At 39.8% G+C, this 21,414-nt stretch overlaps 1 protein-coding gene across 1 annotated transcript in view; it reads left to right on the plus strand.

Annotated features, from left to right (window-relative positions):
• Nucleotides 1-21,414, plus strand: part of ADGB (androglobin) — a 142,374-nt gene that overhangs the window by 64,881 nt on the left and 56,079 nt on the right. Inside the window, exons 17-20 of the mRNA XM_059700617.1 lie at nucleotides 2,494-2,596; nucleotides 4,856-4,997; nucleotides 6,789-6,903; nucleotides 8,734-8,901. Of these exons, the coding sequence (XP_059556600.1) occupies nucleotides 2,494-2,596; nucleotides 4,856-4,997; nucleotides 6,789-6,903; nucleotides 8,734-8,901 (528 nt within the window). The remainder of the gene's footprint in view (nucleotides 1-2,493; nucleotides 2,597-4,855; nucleotides 4,998-6,788; nucleotides 6,904-8,733; nucleotides 8,902-21,414) is intronic.

Here is a 21,414-nt window from a genome sequence, read left to right on the forward strand (position 1 = left end):
TAGCTCCTATAGCAAAGCCTGTGAAAGGACTATTGTGATCATTTTTCAGGTAGGGAAACTAAAGAAAATCAAGGTTGAGTTAATTGCCCAAGATCGCCAAACTAGTAAGTGGCACAAGCATCCTGAGAACTGTGTTGACGCCTGTGCAGTTCTCACAGGTGGGCCTTTAGGAGGAGCAGATGAGCGGCTCTGGGGCGTCACTGTCTGGTTTTGAATCTGCGTCCCACTTGGGGAGGGACTCTGAGCAAGTTGCTTAACTTCTCTCTGCCTTAGTTTTTTTTCTCTGTAAAATGGCAGTAATAACAGACCTGCACCATAAAGTTGGAGGGTAAGCGATAATGTATGTAAAATACTTAGAAGAATGCCTGCCAGTAAGTGAAAATAAATGTTGGCTGCCATTATTAATTACTAACGGCAGTTTGCATATGAGTGTTTATTATATACACTAGAGTCCTGGTGCATGACATTCGTGCACTTGGGCGGGGGGTGGGGGGTTGTTCCCTCAGCCCAGCCTGCACCCTTTAGCAGTCAGGAGCCCTCAGGGGATGTCCAACTAAAAGCTTAGGCAGTTTTCAGTTGGACATCCTCAGCACTGCTGGGGAGGTGGGAGAAGCTTCTGCCACCACCGCTGCACTCGCCAGCCATCAGCCCAGCTTCTGGCTGAGTGGCACTCCCCCTGTGGGAATGCACTGGCCACCGGGGGGGGGGGGGGGGTTAGCTCCTGTGTTGAGCATCTGCCACTTGGTGGTCAGTGCACATCATAGCGACCTGTCGTTCTGCTGTTTGGTTGATTTGCATATTACCCTTTTATTATATAGGATAACCATTCTAATATATGTATAGGTATATGTGTTTGAAAAATGGCCAACTGTTCTTTATGCTGATCCTATTTTTAAGAAGTGATGGTAAATATATATTGTTTCAATTTTAAAGTCCCAGCTTGGTAAAATAAAATGATGATATCTCTATATGATTCTCTTCATTACCCTGATTTTTTTTTTAACATCAATGGTGTGAGAAAATGATAACTTTTTCTTAGCATTTTTGGAACGCAAACTTAAAGACATTTAGTATGGCCTTTAAGGCAGGACTGGTTGTAACCTGAGGCCAGGATTCCTGATTCTAGTGGTCCCAGCACCATGACCAAGTGAGCTGGGGGCGTGGAGTCTGAGGCCTCTCCTGGGGCACCTTCCTTAGATGTTCCCTTGGTGCTCAGTGTTGGGGTGAGGCAGGGGCTCTAAAAGGTGCCTTGTGTGGCACCAGGGCAGTCTTTTCACATGGTCTCCAAAGCCATCCCACTCCAAAATTCTCAGACCCTTAAAAATGACAGCAAATGAACTCTACTTAGAAAATTCACTCTGGCATGCACACAGGGCTGGCCAACACAAGGTCCTTCATACGTTTAGATAGTGAATATTTGAAACAACTGCCTCTATCCCAATATGCTATAGCTAAACAGAAACAAGAGAAATAAAGTTTCAAATGCTAAGTATTGCAAAATACTGGGGAAGCAATCATTGAACCCTTGTTACACTCCTATGAAGCATTCCTAGCAATCTTGTCATATTTGATTAAATAGCAAGGTTTCATTTTCACAGTAATACTAGAGATTTTTCTTCCATATTTTAACTGGTTATTTAAATATTGTGGTAAAATAATATGAAAAGTGTTTAAAGTATAGCTACAGTTAAATTAATTTAATATATTTACCGTATACCATGTGTCAAAGTTATGCTGAAGCACTGAGTGTCTGAGATGCAATAATAGCACAATAGTCAAGATTACTAGTCTTGGGGTCAGGTAGACAGAAAGACTGACTTTTGAATCTCAGTTTTGCTACTTGCAAGCTCTGTGACCTTTGGAAAATTACTTACCCTTTCTGTGTTTCGGTTTTTTCATCCATAGTTATGGCTATTAGTACCATATAGGATGGATTGAGATCATGTATATGTAAGTCTTATGTGGCTGTCCTTTAAGGGAATTTTTGGTTTTGCTCAGTACTTTCTTCCATCTCCAAAACAAAAATGCAGGCTGGTGCCTTAGCATGCAGTGGATGTATTTCTGAAGATCTTGTAGAAAGAAGGGAGGGTTTATATGACATTACACTCTGTAAACTACCTTAATACGTCCCCATTACACACTTCCACTCTCTGCCAAAGCTACTCTGTGGCCTCTCTGCCTATCAGGGACCCGTTCTCTGAGCATTGCTCAGCCTGGGTCCAGTCTCCTCTCTATTTCTGGGACAAGCACACCCCTTTCATCACTCATGGAGGTGAGCTTTGACACTGATGTGGGCCCAATCCCACACAGGCACTATAGAACCTGCCAACATTCACTCTGTATGATTTTCTTCATCTCACGAAACCTGTAAAGAACATATTGTGGTGTCTGGAAGTTCTCTGTAAATGTTACATGTTGAATTATTATGAGAAGTGGGGAATACAGCACTTATAGGTGAATATTAAGTTCAATGTTTGGTCTGATTTCTTGCAGTTCTCAGATGAGCGGGTGTCCTACTATCTCTTTGTGGATAGTTTAAAACCTATTGAACTACTCATTTGCTTTTCTGTGTTGGTACGCTGGGGAGAATCTGGAGGTAAGAGAGTTCTGAGGAAATTATAGACTTAAAGCCCAGCACACTTTCATTCAGTCCAGGGGAAATACAATAATAAGATTTTAAGGCTCTGTATGAAGGAACTTATTTCCTCTTCAGACCCTCTTCAGATGATTATAGAAGATGGTGTGTATATCTCCTGTAATCGTCTTGCTCCCCAAACATCAAGGGTTGTGCTCACTTTTACCACCCACACCTCTTCCTGCGGTCATCTGTTCACCTCCTTGGCACACCTAGTCACCCTGTTCTTCAATTCTTTCAAAATCTATATTGAAGAACATGAACTGTTTTTTCTTTAATTTGACAATTCTAAAGATCTTTTTTTCTCATCCACCTACTTTCATTATTATACTTTAGAACTCATTGTACCAATAACTGCATCATCTCCACCATCTCAATTTCAAGCTCTATTACAAACCCCCTTCCCTCAACCTCCCACCCCCTGATTCTCCAGTTCACTCTCTTGGGAACTCTCACTCCTACAATTGTTTGACTTCACTGGGACTGCCATCCATTGACTCTACCACTTTTTCTCTTTCCATTACTCTCCTCATGTCTTTATTTCTCTCACTACCAGTATATTATCCATGCTCCACCATTATAATAGTATTCTCACATGTACTTCAACCCTCTCATCTGACATTCCTGGAGAAATCACAATATTGGGTGAACTCAACCGTGGAACTCTGCATCAATCCTGTGGTTACCTCAGAGCAGCTAAATGTGACTGAAGAAAAAAAAATAACCATATCAGCTAGCTTCACTTTAAATCGGGGACCACAGATCTCAAAAAGGCCTTGGGGCACCGATGGCATTTCTCAAGTGTGTTTATTCTCCCACTCTCGTTTTTCTGGATGTCTATCTTAGACCTTCAAATCTCTCCCTTCAGATGTTCTCTACCCACTCTCATCCTTACTTATTTTCAACTGATGATGATTTTACTGAAGAGATAGAAAACAATTCAGAAATGGTCTGCCTCATCCTCCCATAATGGACTCTCCTCAGCTTTAGTCAGCCTCCCTCCTCTTCTAAGGGATGGACTATTCCTGCTTCTCACTAAGACCAGCCCTTTGCACACACACGCACATTTGCACAAAATATTAATTATTTGGCTTGTTTTCTTAAAACATTTATCTCTAACTAAAATTAACAGTACAATACATACTTTTGAGTGCTTCATATTGAAAGTCCTACCAACGTCGAGGGCAGAGACTATGCCTTTGCACTGAGATATAACCAATGTTTTCAATGGTATCAAGAATATAGCAGGTGAGCAATAAATACTTGTTTAATAAACTTTTCAAAGTTTAGTGGTGTAGGCTTAGTAGTTCTACCTAAACAAGAGCTCCTAAGCCATACCATGTCCTCAAACATTTAAAATCTATGTGTATAGAAGTGCTTTGGGTCATGTTGGGACCCTTATATACTCAGCTTGAGTATTATCTGAAAATAAGGTAAAAAGATAAGTCCCAGAGGTGACTATAGTTAAAAATACTGTATGGTGTATTTTAAAGTAATAAGACAGTAAATCTTAAAAGTCCCCATCACAAAAAAAAAAAAAAAAAAAAGATGTGTGGTGATGGATGGTAACTGAACTTACTGTGATAATCATTTCATGATATAGCATATATCAAAACATTATGCTGTTCACCTTAAAATAGTGCAATGTTATATATCAATTTTATCTCAATCGTTTTTTAAAAAATTTTAAATGTATTTTGCCCTCAGCTACAGATGAAAAATAGTATTTTTATGTATTTTAAGAGCAAACACATAATATTAACATTAAATATATGTTAATTATTTGCTATTTCTACACCCAGTCAAAGCTAAGAATCAAAAGTTAAACCTTTGATAAACAATGGACTATTTTGACCTCACTTTGCCACCCTCTTAGGAAAATCTTGACGTCTTTTTTTTTTTTTTAAGTACATCTAGAGGCATATTCTAATTACTGCCATAGATAATAAAAGTGATGGTTCACTCCAATACATGTCCTTGCCTGCTCTGTTCCTCACGTTCCCATCCCTGGTTTCTTCACCTGAGGAGATGACTATGAGGAAGGAAGATCTGGATTCCACTTGAATATTATTTCCAATAAATATTTACCCAGAGTAATTTCTAATGTTTTACAGAAATATTAGAACATCTCTATTTCCTGATGTTATTATGATTAATGTTGTGAAATGATGGCCAGCTACACTCTAACAATAACATTTTAATATTTTTCACTTTTTCTAGCTCTTACAAAAGACAGCCCCCAGGTAGAGCCTGGACTACTTATAGTTGAAACATTTTTTTGGAAATCTGTGAAGCCACGTGACGTCATTCTGAAGATTTATACTTATAACACCAAGGCATCTATGGTTCGCCTGCCTATTGGGTATGGAATGACTTTAATTTTCTCAGAGTAGGAATTTTTAAAGTCTTGTAAGCTGTTAATTATTAAGTAATTAAACAATAAGGAATCTCAGATATTGTTCCCTAATGTGATTTGATAAAGAACAAGTGCTGGGAGCCAATTCCAGCATGTCAGCAAGGGCTGAATCATCTGGAGTGGCAAGGGCATGTCCCCAAACCTGAAAAGGGATGATTGCTTGCTGCCAGACAGCTCAGGGCATCTTAATCTACATGTTATTGCCTCCTACTGGCCAAGCACCTGAACAGCCGTAGGCAAATTCTTCCAATCTGACAATGGACTCTGTAAATGAAACCTGGCCCTTTGATGTGTGTATCTCTGCTTGCCTCAGGACAATTTGTATTAATAAAAAGCATGGGGTCCTGAGACAAGGAGATCTTAGTTTCTTTAGCTAGGCTCCTCTGACCCCCAAAATGCCTTTCAAAATTATTCTTTGTCTTTGGACTCTTTATTAAGTTACACATAGCCCTTCTCCAGATTTCTGAACCCTTCTAGATGCTGGAACAAGAACCCCAGCAAACAAGTCTATCATTATGGTTCTTGAGAACAAATAAATTGAAAAAATGCTGTACAAAAAACCTCTTCTGGAAGATTCATAATTGTCAGACTAGTAATTTCTTTAGTAAAACATATGGATTAAATTTATTTAATCCAGAATTTCCTAAAATTCACTTATTGAAAAATCCTTTTAGTTTTCTTGTAAATCTCATTATATTTCTTAGCAAGAACCATGATTTTATTAAAAAGATTGAGAAAGAGAGCATTTCCCCTGCCAAACCATAGTTTTATATGCAGTTTAATTTTCATTTTACTTGTAGTTTTGTTTTTCATTAAGATAAAGTTGACTAATCACATCACATTTTCCATTTTAAAGAAAACAGGAATAATCAAAGAGTGTTTTTGATTTTGGTAAATAAAATTTAAAATATTACCTCATATTTTAGGTGAATTAAATATTTTTCCTATATTTCCCAAGATCAATCATGTTAATTCTATGTGATCAATGACAAGCAATGGCTCTGGTACAAAAAAAAAAAATGAAAGAAAGCAGAAGCAACAAAATCATCTGCTAAAGTAATCTATGGCAAGCATACAATATTTCTTAAAATATAATGAATTTTAAAACTTCAAAAATTCTTATATCTGCCTTAAAAACTCTGGCATGGAGAGATTCTCTTAGAAATCTTTCTCTTTCTGAGTGCTCATTCATCGAGACAACTAAGGTCAGGGAACTAATAAAGAATCTTCTTGTATTCACGTTTTCCTCCACTGGGCTTCAACCAGCAGCATGTGTATTTTGAACATGCTCTAACTGCTCAATAACTGAGAGAAACGAATCACCTGCTCTCAATGACCCTGCAACCTGGTAGGAGAGACATAAACCACATTCATGAAAGTATGTATTTGTGAGAAAGTGACTATGAAATCTACAGAGTCCTACACCATGAATTATTGTTGTTCAGGAAACATGGAGAGGTGTCTTTCCCAATGTGACTGCAGTGAGTGAGAGGTATCACCACAGTGTGTACATCTGTCACTTAGTGTAACTATTTTGGTCTGACAGTGAAATGTAGATTCTATGATATCTGATGGCTCTTTACAGTGAAAATTCAAAGGGCTTTATTCCATCTGTGTTAAAGAATTCATTGCTTACTAATGTTTAACTTTGAGCACAAACTGTCATCAAGAAACACACAGAGGCAAGAATTCCAACAAAGGAAGCCCTTGGGCCTCAGCATTCTCCATTCTCTCCAGGAGGCATTTGCTGCTCCTCACTGCGTACTCGCCCATCGGGCACTCCTTACACATCTGCAGCATGGTGAATTTTGTCATCGGGGATGAGGATGTGGTGCTGCCCAACTTTGAGCTGGTAAATAATTGTAGCAACTGTGACGTGTGTGTGTGTGTGTGTGTGTGTGTGTGTGTGTCTTATTTTCAAAGAATTTGCACTAAACCATGTTCTTATTTTATATTTGACTTACCCATTTTTAACCCTTTAAAACTAATATGAGTATATTCTGCAAGAAATTCCTGAATATGACATGTACAATAAACACTATAAACTCTCTAGGGATGCAAATAAAATAATTTTAGCTTTTCTCTAAAAACTACCTCCACCTCTGCTCTGTTGAATCCTCTTTCACATCTGTAAACATTTCACATAGATTCCATAGTATTAGTGGTCTTTCGGGAGGTAGAAGGATCGGTACAGTCCTTTTTAATACAGTTTAAAATTTGATATTATACCTCTCCCTTGGCTTGAGGAACCTGCAGTGTGTGTCCCTGGGATTCAGGAGGAGAGGATCATGGAAGGTTCTGTCCCTCTTCTTCATCTCCCCTTCCTCTTCTTCATGGCCTCTCCTTGGTTTCTGAAAGAAGAGAGGAGGTAAATGGATTCAGCACCTCCCCCGAGGGCCTGTCTTGGTTTTAGACAGTGGTGCCTTCTTTAGATATGTAGGTATGTACATTTGGGGGGCAGATTTGCATAGGGCCTTCCCACTACAAAAGTCAGCTTTATCCCTTCCCCCAATCCATCTCCTACATAGCACAGTTTCATAGTAACGAGATGGGATTTTCTCAGCCAGAGAGTAAGCTCTTGGTCAGGGTAGCATCAAGATGTCTTAAAATCAACTCCCTTCTGCTGTATTTCCGTGGCCCAGTCAAGCTGAGGTTATGCATTCTTGCCTCTCTGGACAGTGGTTGTGCAGGCTGCCCCGTGGTTGCCTCCAATCTTTGCTGTGCCATCTCACCAGCCTCTGCCTCCTGCTCAATGGACACAAGAGAAGAACAGCAAGCCCACTTTATTAATAGAGGTCCCTCATTACCTTCATTATGTTTACCCTGCTTATTTTAAATTCTTGTTTGGTCTTTTCTCTCTCTAAAACAATAACTGCTTTAGATCGCATGGATTTTCTGCTTCGTTTCTTTCATTGGTGGCTTAACTTCCTAGGCGCTTAGTTAATCTGGTCTGTGAACCTCTATTTCCCTGGGTTACCAACTCCTCCCTCTTATAAAATTACTGGGGCTCAAGGCCAGGCCCAATGTTCTTTGATTCTAATGAAAAAGCAAAAGGGGACAGACTTTTATTGTCTCTTCCTAGTTGATAGCAGAAAGGAGCCAGCATTCCATGCTAGTTCACCCTCTTCTTTTTTTAAAAAAATATATATTTTATTGATTTTAGAGAGAGAAAAAGAGAGGCAGAGACAGGTAGAAACATGCATGAAAGAGAATCATTGATCAGCTGCTTCCTGGATATCTCCTGGTTCATGGGCCAATGCTCAACCATGGAGCCACACTGGCTGGGCAACCATCTTGTTTTCTTGATCTTTATTGCTCTCTCCTGGACCTTTCCCTGCCCATCTGTCCTCAGATCCCATGCTGTTTTTTGTCAGACTAATCCCTAGATATTCTTCAGAACTAAGTCTGGATATTAATTATGTGGAGAAGCTCCCCCTAACTCCAATATCAGGTACGTAGTCTTCCTATGTGTTCCCACTGCAGCAGGAACCACTTCCTTGTTTGAAATCTCTGAGACAACACCACCCAGCGAACGGCCGTGGTGAAATAACTTCTCCATAAGTAACTATTGAATCAGCCATGTAATTGAGATTTAATATATTCACAGAAATTAAACTGTTGTTAACCTAACTCCACTTGACTAAATGAAAGTGAGGCTGGCTGCGATGCCTTGTCTTCACAGGAGAGCTTCCGATTTACAGAGCAGGCTCTCACGATTTTGAAGGCTGTTGGAAATGTGATTGCTAATTTCAAAGACAAGGGCAAACTTTCTGCAGCTCTGAAGGACCTACAGACAGCCCACTACCCTGTGCCCCTCCACAACAAAGAGCAAACTGCACAGCACTTCAGGGTAAGCACGTTCACATGATCTTCTTAGGAGGAGACTTTCTCATAGAGAGTGACTCCCAAATCAGAGCCTGAGAAATATTGTGGGGAAGCAGAAATGATGGAATAGGCAGAATGAGATGATAAAGAATGTGGTATTCTGACCGACTTATTGCCAGAGGGAAGTGGGCTGGAGAAGAAAGTCCTACTATATGGTAACGGAAGACTTGACTTTGGGTGGTGGGCACATGGTACAATATACAGATGTTGTAACATAGAAACTCACACCTGAAACCTATATGTTCATGTTGACAAATGTCATCACAATAAACTTAATAAATCAGAAAAAAAAAGAACTTGATATTGGCTGCTGTGGGCTCCTGTGACTGAATTGTCCAGGGGATGCAGATGAGTTAGGATATTTTCAGAAGGGTCCCACTAAAGGATGGGAGATGGTGACACACCCACCAACTCTTTCAACTCTTTTTCCACTGACAGATGGTTACTCGTAGGGGCGACGTAACTTCCCCACAGTTAAAACTTCCCCAGGGGTGGGGGTGGGGGGCTGAGTAGTATTCTGGCTTCACAGAAAGCATCGAGGGAGTGAAACAGAAAGACTCCGTGGTACCTGCTAGGTTTGGGTTTTTCAATCCAGACATGATTGAAATGTTGGGCCAGATGATTTCTGTTGTGGAGCATGGCTGGCCTACACCCTCAAGATGCCAGTAGCATCCTGTTTTGACAACTAAAAATGGCTTCAGACATTGTGAGATGTCCCCTGGGCAGTAGCATTGCCAGATCTAGCAAATAAAAATACATGGCACCTGGTTAATGTTATTTCCTTTTTTTACTAAAGATATGTTTAGATAATTTAGGTTTACAGCACAATTGCCAAGTTACAGAGATTTCTCATACTCTCCCTGCCCCCCCCCCCCGCTGTCCCCCAAAACAACACACAGGTACAACCTCCCCCATTAGCAACATCCCCACCACAGTGGGACATTTGTTACATCGATCAACCTACATTCACACATCATTATCTCTCAAAGTCCTTAGCTTACATTAGGGGTCATTCTTGGTGGTGTACATCCTATGGATTTAGACACATGTATAATAACATGTATCCATCATTATGATAGCAAACAGAGTATTTTCACTGACCGAAAATTCCTCTGTGTTTTACCTACTCATTCTTTCCTCACCCCAGCTCCTGGCAACCACTGCGCTTTTCATTCTCTCCATGGTTTTTCCTTTTCCATAATGTCTTATACTATAGCTGGAATCATACATTATGATTTCAAATCGGTTCCTTCCACTTAGTAATAGACTTTTAAGATTCCTCCATGTCTTTTCATTGCTTGATAGCTCTTTTAGTGCCAAATAATATTCCATTGTCTAGATGTGCCACAGTTTATCCATTCACCTGCTGAAGGACATCTTGGCTGCTTTCAAGTTTTGACAATTATGAAGAGAGTGGCTATACACATCTATTCCTCAGACCCATCTGGTGTGTGTGTGTGTGAACATAAGTTTTTAAATACTTTGGGTAAATACTAGCCTACATGACTGCTGGCTCTTATAATAAAAGAATGTTTAGCAGCTTTTTCATTCCCACCAGCAATGAAAGTAAGCTTCTGTGGCTCCATATCCTCAGCAGCCTTAGGAGTTGTTTCTGTCCCACGTCCTGGCTTTTCCAGTGTGTAGTGCTATCTGCTTGTTGTTCTAATTTTCATTTCCCTGATGACATACGATGTGGACCATCTTCATATGCTTAATACCACCTGCATGTCTTCTTGGGTGAGTTGTATGTTCAGCTCATTGGCCCATTTTTAATCAGGTTGTTTGTTTTCTTATTGTTGAGTTGTAAGAGTTCTTTGTATAATCTGGATAATAGTTCTTTATTATATGTGTCTTATGCAAATATTTTCTCCCTTTCTGTGGCTTGTCTTCTTATTCTCTTAACATTTTCTTTCACAAAGCAGGAGTTTTTCATTTTATGCAGTCTAGCTTTATCAATTCTTTTTTTTCATGAATCATGCCTTTAGTGTTCATCTAAAAGGTCATTGCCATATCCATCTCACTGTTTTCTCCTAGGTTATCTTTTAGGGGTTGTATAGCTTTGCATTTTATATTTCCGTCATTAGTAGATTTTGAGTTAATTTTTGAGAAGTATGTCAGGCCAATGGTCTCAAGGTATTTCAGCAAGTTAAATTTTAATTTTTATATTAACAAACAACATGTGCAATAAATGGGACATACAAAATTTTATACAAAAACTATTTTATGTATTATTCCAATTTAACTGGGTATTGGGTTTTGTTGGGGAAAGGTAATTAAAAACAAAGTCTCCTAACTCATAAAACCTCTCTATGAAAATAGAAGGGAAAGAAGATAATTTTGTCATTGAATGAGTATTAAACCAGGATAAAATGCACATCACATCAATCTGTGAAATAGATTACCAAGACAGAACGAAATCTCACCCTCTTGCATGGCCAAGCACATATAGCCCATTACAGACATGTTCTAAAGATAGATGGTCACTAGTAAAAGAACTTGATAGCACCATCTGTCACACAGAGTGAATACTAAATGCACTCGGTATTGGGGCTGCTTGACTGAGTTTACTAATTGACTCTATTCAAAAGAAAAATAAAGTTCTCTAGTATTTATAACAAAAGTAGTTTTTGGCAACTTGGAGGTAAATGCCCAACAAAGTTAAGTGATGACCTTCCACAGATACTAGAAATAGTGGTGTCATCTCCCAAAAGATTACTTTTCAAAAAGATGATTCCAAGGTCCTTGAAAAATTTATTTCTGTATCTTAAAGCCAGCAAGGGCTTATTTAGCTTTTAAAAAGAATTGCATGCATTTTAAAGAGAGAGAAAGAAATTACAATGATAAGTTTTCTAAATGAAATGCTCTAAGAAAAGGGAAGACAGAATCCTCTTCCCTTATTTTTCATAAGAGAATTAAGTGTCTCATTTTATTTATTTATTTATTTATTTATTTATTTATTTATTTATTTATTTATTTTTATATTTCTTTTTTTTTAGCGTCTTCTTTTTTTTTCTTTTTTCTTTTTTCTTTTTTATTATTAGTTAAGTGCCGGGAGCCGGTCCATTCTTGCTGTTTCAAGGGACCTGGCATATATGGCATACGGTTCTTAATATGTTTGCTCACCTTCTTGGTGCTGTGTTTTAACCAAGGTCACCTCTCCGAGAAAGGTTGAATCCCCAGGTAGGGATTTTCCCCTGAAGTTAGGGAGGGGATGAACTCCTTAACTAAGTGCCAGGCGGGTAGTTAATCAATTTAACTACAAACAATCATGCTTAAGCTACATAATCTTTACTCCCTGGAATGGAGATAAGAAACGCCCTAACCTTTGTAATAGAAATTGACAGGATTAGAATCAACTGGTATAAATACAGATGCAACAAGACAACAACAGACAGAACTCAGAACACAGAACTTATAAGACAGAACTGAGAACACAGGGCTTGGAAGACAGGACCAAGAGAGACAGAGCTTAGGCACAGAACCTACACAGAACGTTTTATACAAGACTGGAGATCCTAAGCAGACCCTCTCTGGAGATCGAGACCAGAACTTGGCTGGAGATCCTGGCTAGGCTGCTGATCAACTGAACGTTGTCTCCGTGTCATTCCTTCTTCACCGACTCCGTCCACACCTTTGGGGACCCCTGGACCTGCTGGGGTTGGACCCCGGCATCTGGCGCCCGAACAGGGACTGGTATAAATACGGATGTAACAAGACAGAAACACTCAGAACTTAGAACAGAATCAAGAAGACAGAACCTACACGCAGCCTAGAGACAGAAGAACTTCGCTGGAGAGAGCATGCCCGAGGATCCTGGAGAGGGACTGGCCTCGGAGCCTAGAGACAGAGCCTAGCGGGAGAACATGGCAAGGGATCCTGGACTGAACCTGACTGCGGAGATTGGCAGGAGAACCTGACTGGAACCTGGACACTGAACCTGACTGGAGAGCCTGTACAGAACCTGGCTGGAGAACCTAGCGAGGGAACATGGCTACAGAACCTCGCTGGAGATCCGAAGCAGAACCTCTCTGGAGATCCTAGACAGAACTTGGCTGGAGAACTGGCTACAGAACCTGGCTGGAGACCCTGACAAGCGAACCCGGCTATGATGATCAACTGAATGCTATCTCCGTATCATTCCATCTTCGCCGACTCCGTCCACACCTTTGGGGACCCCTGGACCTGCTGGGGTTGGACCCCAGCACCTGGCGCCCGAACAGGGTTCCCCTAGGTAAGCGCCCCGCACTCGGGACGGATAGGACTCCACCGTAGGAAGAGGGTGGATAGTCTTCGCCGACTCCGTCCACACCTTTGGGAACCCCTGGAACAGGATTCCCTTAGGTAAGCCCCCCCCCCCATTGAGAACCCCACACTCGGGACAGATAGGACTCCACCAGGGTGCTACAGACCCCCCTATAGAGGATAAGTAGGGTAAGAAGGTGGATAGTACAGAACTTAGATTGAGAAGATGTGCCATACTGAGTCCAAAGAAAGAAGACTCTGTATTGATTCTTAGATTGAGAAGATGTGCCATACTGAGTCCAAAGAAAGAAGACTCTGTATTGATCTTTAGATTAAGAAGATGTGCCATACTGAGTCTAAAGAAAACCGACTCCGTATTGATCTTTTAACACATATGCTTGCTAGCAGAGGAGTTAAGGTTACTCCCAGTCAGATGGAACATTTTATACAAGAAATACGTCCATGCTTTTCTGAGGAAGGAAAGGTAAATGTAATGGCATGGGAGAAGGTAGGCCCAAGGAGCCTTATCCTTAACCCCACTGCAGCCTTTCCACCCTGGGAAAGTGCAGGATTGGCAAGCTCTCCCTGGGGTGATAGATCAGGACTCAGGTAATAGCGGAAAGCGCCAATCCTACTCTTAAAATGGATATAAGAGAGCATTTCAGGTTTTTCTTTTTAATGCTTGCTTTTAAAAAATAAAAAAGGGGGAATTTGCCGGGAGCCGGTCCATCCTTGCTGTTTCAAGGGACCTGGCATATATGGCATACGGTTCTTAATATGTTTGCTCACCTTCTTGGTGCTGTGTTTTAACCAAGGTCACCTCTCCGAGAAAGGTTGAATCCCCAGGTAGGGATTTTCCCCTGAAGTTAGGGAGGGGATGAACTCCTTAACTAAGTGCCAGGCGGGTAGTTAATCAATTTAACTACAAACAATCATGCTTAAGCTACATAATCTTTACTCCCTGGAATGGAGATAAGAAACGCCCTAACCTTTGTAATAGAAATTGACAGGATTAGAATCAACTGGTATAAATACAGATGCAACAAGACAACAACAGACAGAACTCAGAACACAGAACTTATAAGACAGAACTGAGAACACAGGGCTTGGAAGACAGGACCAAGAGAGACAGAGCTTAGGCACAGAACCTACACAGAACGTTTTATACAGGACTGGAGATCCTAAGCAGACCCTCTCTGGAGATCGAGACCAGAACTTGGCTGGAGATCCTGGCTAGGCTGCTGATCAACTGAACGTTGTCTCCGTGTCATTCCTTCTTCACCGACTCCGTCCACACCTTTGGGGACCCCTGGACCTGCTGGGGTTGGACCCCGGCAGTTAAGGTATTACAAATGTGTCCTCATCCCCCCCATTAACCCCAACCTCCCCCCGCCCCCCGCCCCGCATACTCATGCTCCCATCCCCCTGTTGTCCATGTCCATTGGTTTGGCTTATATACATGTATACAAGTCCTTTGGTTGATCTCTTCCCCTTACCCCCACCCTCCCCTACTTTCCTTCTGGGGATTGATAGCCTGATTGCTGTTTCTCAGTCTTTGGGTCTGTCCCTTTTCATCAGTCTATGTTGTTCTCTAGAATCCACAAATGAGTGAGATCATGTGGTATTTATCTTTCTCTGACTGGCTTATTTCACTTAGCATAATGCTCTCCAGTTCCATCCATGCTGTTGCAAAAGGCAAGAGTTCCTTTTTTTTTTTTACCGCAGCATAGTATTCCATTGTGTATATGTACCACAGTTTTCTAATCCATTCATCTGTTGATGGGCACTTAGGCTGTTTCCAAATCTTAGCTATGGTGAATTGTGCTGCTATGAACATAGGGGTGCATATATCCTTTCTGATTGGCGTTTCTGGTTTCTTGGGATATATTCCTAGTAGTGGGATCACTGGGTCAAATGGGAGTTCCATTTTTAGTTTTTTGAGGTAGCTCCATACTGTTCTCCACAGTGGCTGCACCAGTCTGCATTCCCACCAGCAGTGCAGAAGGGTTCCTTTTTCTCCACATCCTCTCCAACACTTGTTGTTTGTTGATTTGTTGATGATAGACATTCTGACAGGTGTGAGATGATAACGCATTGTCGTTTTGATTTGCATCTCTCGTATAATTAGTGACTTTGAGCATGTTTTCATATGTCTTTCAGCCTTCTGTATGTCCTCTTTTGAAAAGTGTCTATCTAGGACCGTTGCCCAATTTTTGAATGGGTTGTTTATCTTCCTTTTGTTAAGTTTCATGAGATCCCTGTAAATGTTGGAAATTAAACCCTTATCGGTGGTATCATTGGCAAATATGTTCTCCCATGTAGTGGGTCTTCTTGTTGTTTTGTTGATGGTTTCCTTTGCTGTGCAAAAGCTTTTTATTTTGATGTAGTCCCATTTGTTTATTTTCTCTTTAGTTTCCATTGCCCTAGGAGCATTATCAGAGAAGAAATTTCTTCGGCATATGTTTGCGATTTCGCTGCCTGTGGATTCCTCTAGTATTTTTATGGTTTCCCATCTTACGTTCAAGTCTTTTATCCACTTTGAGTTTATTTTTGTGTATGGTGTGAGTTGGTGGTCTAGTTTCATCTTTTTGCATATATCTGTCCAATTTTCCCAACACCATTTATTGAAGAGACTGTCTTGACTCCATTGTATGCTCTTGCCTCCTTTGTCGAATATTAATTGGGCATAGTGGTTTGGGTCGATTTCTGGGGTCTCTATTCTATTCCATTGATCTATATGTCTGTTCTTGTACCAGTACCAAGCTGTTTTAAGAACAGTGGCTTTGTAATACAGATATCTGGTATTGAGATCCCACCTACTTTGTTCTTTCTCAGGATTGCTGCAGCTATTCGGGGTCTTTTTTTATTCCAGATGAATTTTTGGAACATTCGTTCTAGATTTGTGAAATATGCCATTGGTAATTTAATGGGGACTGCATTGAATCTATAAATTGCTTTGGGTAGTATGGACATTTTGATGATGTTGATTCTACCAATCCATGAACACGGTATATTCTTCCATCTGTTTATGTCTTCCTCTATCTCTTTTTTCAGTGTCCTGTAGTTTTTGGCATATAAGCCTTTTACCTCCTTAGTTAAGTTTATTCCTAGGTATTTTAATATTTTTGGTGCAATGGTAAATGGGATTGCTTCTGTAGTTTCACTTTCTGTAAGTTCACTATTGGTGTAAAGAAATGCCATGGATTTCTTAGCATTAATTTTGTATCCTGCTACATTGCCGAATTCATTTATTAAGTCTAATAATTTTTTGATGGAGTCTTTATGGTTCTGTATGTACAGTATCATGTCATCTGAAAATAAGGACAGTTTTACTTCTTCGTTTCCAATCTGGATGCCTTTATTTCTTCTTCGTGTCTGATCGCAACGGCTAGTACTTCCAGTACTATGTTGAACAGGAATGGTGAGAGGGGGCATCCCTGTCTTGTTCCTGTTTTTAGGGGGAATGGTTTTAGTTTTTGCCCATTGAGTATGGTGTTGGCTGTGGGTTTGTCATATGTGGCTTTTATTATGTTGAGGTATGATCCCTCAATTCCTATCTTGCTGAGAGTTTTTATCAAGAAAGGGTGTTGGATTTTGTCAAATGCTGTTTCCGCATCAATTGATATGACTATGTGGTTTTTTTCTCTCAATTTGTTTATGTGATGTATCACGTTTACTGATTTGTGGATATTGTACCATCCTTGCATCCCTGGGATAAATCCTACTTGGTCATGGTGTATGATCTTTTTGATGTACTGCTGGATCCGATTTGCTAGGATTTTGTTGAGGATTTTGGCATCTATGTTCATGAAGGATATTGGCTTATAATTCTCTTTCATTGTATTGTCTTTATCTGGTTTTAGGATTAGGGTGATGTTGGCTTCATAGAATGAGCTGAGAAGTATTCCTTCCTCTTGGCTCTTTTGACATAGTCTGAGGAGGATAGGTTTTAGGTCTTCCTTGAATGTTTGGTAAAACTCCCCTGTGAAGCCATCTGGCCCCAGGCTTTTGTTTGCTGGAAGCTTTTTGATTACTGCTTCTATTTCCTCCATAGTTATTGGCCTATTGAGATTTTTAGATTCTTCCTGGTTAAGTTTTGGAAGGTTGTATTTTTCTAGGAATATGTCCATTTCCTCCAGGTTGTCTAGTGTGTTGGAGTAGAGCTGTTCATAGTATTTTCTAACAATCCTTTGTATTTCTATGGGGTCTGTTGTTATTTCTCCTCTTTCATTTCTGATTTTGTTTATTTGGGTCCTCTCTGTTTGTTTCTTGGTGAGCCTGGCTAGAGGTGTATCAATCTTGTTTATCCTTTCAAAGAACCAGCTGTTGGTTTTGTTGATCTTTTGTATTGTTTTTTTGGTTTCTATGTCATTTATCTCCGCTCTGACCTTTGTTATTTCCTTCTTTCTGCTCACAGTGGGCTTTTATTGTTGCTCTCTTTCTAACTCTTCGAGTTGTAGAGTTAGGTCATTTATTCTCATTGTTTCTTGTTTCTTGCAGTAGGCTTGTAGAGCTATGAACTTCCCTCTCAAGACTGCTTTTGCTGTGTCCCATAGGTTTTGGAGTGTTGTGTTTTCATTGTCATTTGTTGCCATGATGCTTTTTATTTCTTCCTTGATCTCACTGGTAACCCAGTCGTTGTTTAATAGCATGCTATTTAGTCTCCATGTGTTTGATTTTTCTGGATTGTTTTTGTTGTAGTTGATTTCCAGTTTTATGCCTTTGTGGTCTGAGAAGATGCTTGATATGATTTCAGTTTTCTTGAATTTGAAGAGACTTTGTCTGTGACCCAATATATGGTCTATCTTTGAAGATGACAAACGTGCACTTGAGGAGAATGTATATTTTGTGGCTTTGGGGTGAAATGTTCTGAAGATGTCAATTAATTCCATCTGATCTAGTGAGTCATTTAGGATTAATGTTTCTTTGCTGAGTTTCTGTTTAGAGGATTTGTCCAGTGGTGATAATGGGGTGTTAAGGTCCCCTACTATGATTGTATTGCTGTCAATCTCTCCCTTGATCTCCTCCAGAAGATTTCTTACGTATTTGGGTGCTCCTATATTGGGTGCATATATATTTACCAGAGTTATTTCTTCTTGTTGCACTGCTCCCTTTAGTATTATGAAGTGGCCTTCTTTATCTCTTTTTATGTCCTTCACTTTGAGATCTAATTTGTCAGATATAAGTATTGCTACCCTGGCTTTTTTTTCACTTCCATTGGCTGAAAAACCTTTTTCCATCCCATCACCATCAGTCTGTGTGCGTCTTTTTTTCTGAGGTGGGTTTCCTGTAGACAGCAGATATATGGGTCATGTTTTCTTATCCACTCATTTACCCTATGCCTTTTGACTGGGGAATTTAATCCATTTACATTCAAAGTTATTATTGATAGAAACTTGTTAGTCACCATTTTTGTTCTTTACTGCTGCGTTCCTTCTTTGTTTCCTATTTTTTTCTATTTACAGCAGACCCTTTAGCCTTTCTTGCATTGCTGGCTTGGTTGTAATAAACTCCCGTAGACCGTTTTTGTCTGTGAAGCTCCTGATTTGACCCTCAATTTTGATTGATAGCCTCGCTGGGTACAGTATTCTTGGATTCAGACCCTTCCTTTGCATGACTTTGTATATTTCATTCCATTCCCTTCTTTCCTGATGTGTTTCTGTTGAGAAATCAGTCACTAGTCTGATGGGGGATCCTTTGAAGGTAACTTTCTGTCTCTCTCTGGCTGCTTTTAAGATTCTTGCTTTGTCGTTGGTGTTTGCCAATTTAATTATTATGTGCCTTGGCGTCGGTCTTTTCAGGTTCATTTTGTTTGGGACTCTGTGAGCTTCTTGGATTTGTGTGAGTTTTTTCTTCCCTATATCAGGAAAATTTTCTGTTACTATTTTTTCAAACAGGTTTTCTATTCCTTGCTCAGTTTCCTCTCCTTCTGGCACCCCTATTATTAGGATGTTGTTTTGTTTAGCGTTGTCCCAGAGTTCTCTTAGGCTCTCCTCCTGCTTTTTAATTTTTTTTTCTAGAATCTGTTCTGTTTGGGTATTTTTTCCTACCTTGTCTTCTAGCTCGCTGATGTGGTCCTCTGCTTCTTCTAGTCTACTGTTGATGCTTTCTATTGAGTTCTTTGTATCAGTGATGTCATTTTTCATTTCTTCTTGGTTTCTCTTCATTTCCTCTTGGTTTCTCTTCATTTCCTCTTGGTTCCTACATATATTGTTGAATTTGTCTTCCATTCTTTTCATCCACCTTATGGCCATTTCTCTGAATTCTTTCTCTGACAGGTTGCTTGCCTCCATTTCGTTTACTTCCTTTTCTGATGATGCCTGTTTTTCTTTCATATGTGGGTTGGTTCTTTGTTTCATCATGATCTCTCTTCTCCAGGTGTTTGGTTATGTAGTTCTCTCTCTGCTGTGTTGATTTATAGGCACAAAATACAACACAACAAGGCACAACGTACAAGGCACTGAACAAAATGTATTCAAGATATTAATAACCCCAAATAAAGGTGACCACCCGAACGAAGAGAATTAGGGGATAAAGAAGAAAAAAGAGAAAAAGATTAAGAGAAAAAGAAAAAACAAAAAGGAGTGCTGAAATGAGATTGGGGAAAGGGAGAGAAGAAAAAAACAAACAGACCAAAAAAAAAAAAAAAGTAAGAGAGAGAATGAAATAGAGGTGGGGAAGAGGCTATTTGTATGGGGAGAAAACTCTAAGAGAACCGCAACTAATCTCAATGAATTCCAGCAGCAGATCCCTGGAGATTAATGCAAACTACAAACAACCACTAATATCAAGCAAGGCAAGGGAAAACAGAAGCACAAAAATAACCAGAGAAAGAAAAAATAAGCAAAACAGAAAAATGAAAATGAAAAACAAAACAATCTCCCAAACAAGCATAAAAAACCCCAATAAACTCAAAATCAAGCAAGCACTAGCAAAACGACAGCGAGAGAGAGAAAAAAAATGGGTAGTGAAGAAAGATAAGAGAGAGGTGTATATGGATTTAGAGCAAGGGATTGGAAATTAGATATATAAGTAGGGTGAAATTTAGACAGTGGGTAAAAAGAGGGAATAGGGAAAATCTAAAGCAGGAATAGGGTAAGAGAAACAGGATAACAAAAGGGGAAAAGTGAGGAAGAGAGTTTTGGCTTAAGGGTAAATGTGAGATAGAGAGAAATGATGCTAAAGGAACGATGAAAATAGAGTGTAGAACACTAATCCCAAAATAAAATTAAGAAAAATAAAAAAATAAAAAATAAAATGAAACTTGAAAAAATGGTAAAATGATAGCAATAATACTGGTTAAAAAAATGTAGTGATTAAAAAGGTAAAATCAAGTGATGAAAAAAATAAAAAAATAATAAAATAGGTTCTTAATGAAATTGTGAAAAAAGAATTTTAAAAAAATAAAAATATGCAGTAGTTAAGGTGCTTCAGATCTTCTACTCTTCTTTTTGGCATGCCTTAGTCCTGCCAGGCATTCAGGAGAGTGTTGAATTTCCCTGCGATACACTGTCCCTCCGTGCCATAAACCACAGTCCTGATTTTAAGGCAGGTTGTATTTGTTTACCAGACTGCCTTTATCTGTGATCACAGAAGAGACAGTTCGTGGCAGTGTGTCTGGATTGACCTCCGAGGCTATAAGTCCTCTCTATCAGTAGGGTTTTTTTTTCCTCTATGGTACTTGAAACTGATTTGGAAAAGTCCACTGCCCAGAGCTGGTTCTTTAAATATTACTGCCAGGTAATAAATACTCTGTTTCCCAGGCTCCCCAAAAAGAACTTTCCCCTACAGGCTCTGCAAATGACCCCAAGTGGGGAATCCCATGCACTGGGTTTAATAATCAAATGCACGGATCTAAGGGGAACTGTAACAAGAGCCTGATACGTTGTGCAAATTCGTAAGCCTCCACCTTCCATAATAGAGATTCTCAAAAAAATGTGAAGGGGGAGACATTTTCCTCATACCAAAATGACTCCCTTAAAGGCTTAAACAACAACAAAAAGAGAGAAAGGTGTGATTGACAAAAAGTCACCTCAAATGGTACCCCAGGAGCTCTGCATAATGCACCCAGCACAGCGCTTCCTGTGGACAGGGAAATAGCTGAAAGTAAACCAGCAGAAATGTGTTGTGGTTTCATTGTTATTCTCAGTGGCTTGACTGGATAAATGGAATCCCTCAGCATTTTAGGTTAAAAACCATGAAACAACATTGCAAGATGGAATATGCATTTTTATTG

The sequence above is a fragment of the Myotis daubentonii genome, chromosome 6 (assembly GCF_963259705.1).
Source record: "Myotis daubentonii chromosome 6, mMyoDau2.1, whole genome shotgun sequence".
Taxonomy (NCBI): domain Eukaryota; kingdom Metazoa; phylum Chordata; class Mammalia; order Chiroptera; family Vespertilionidae; genus Myotis; species Myotis daubentonii.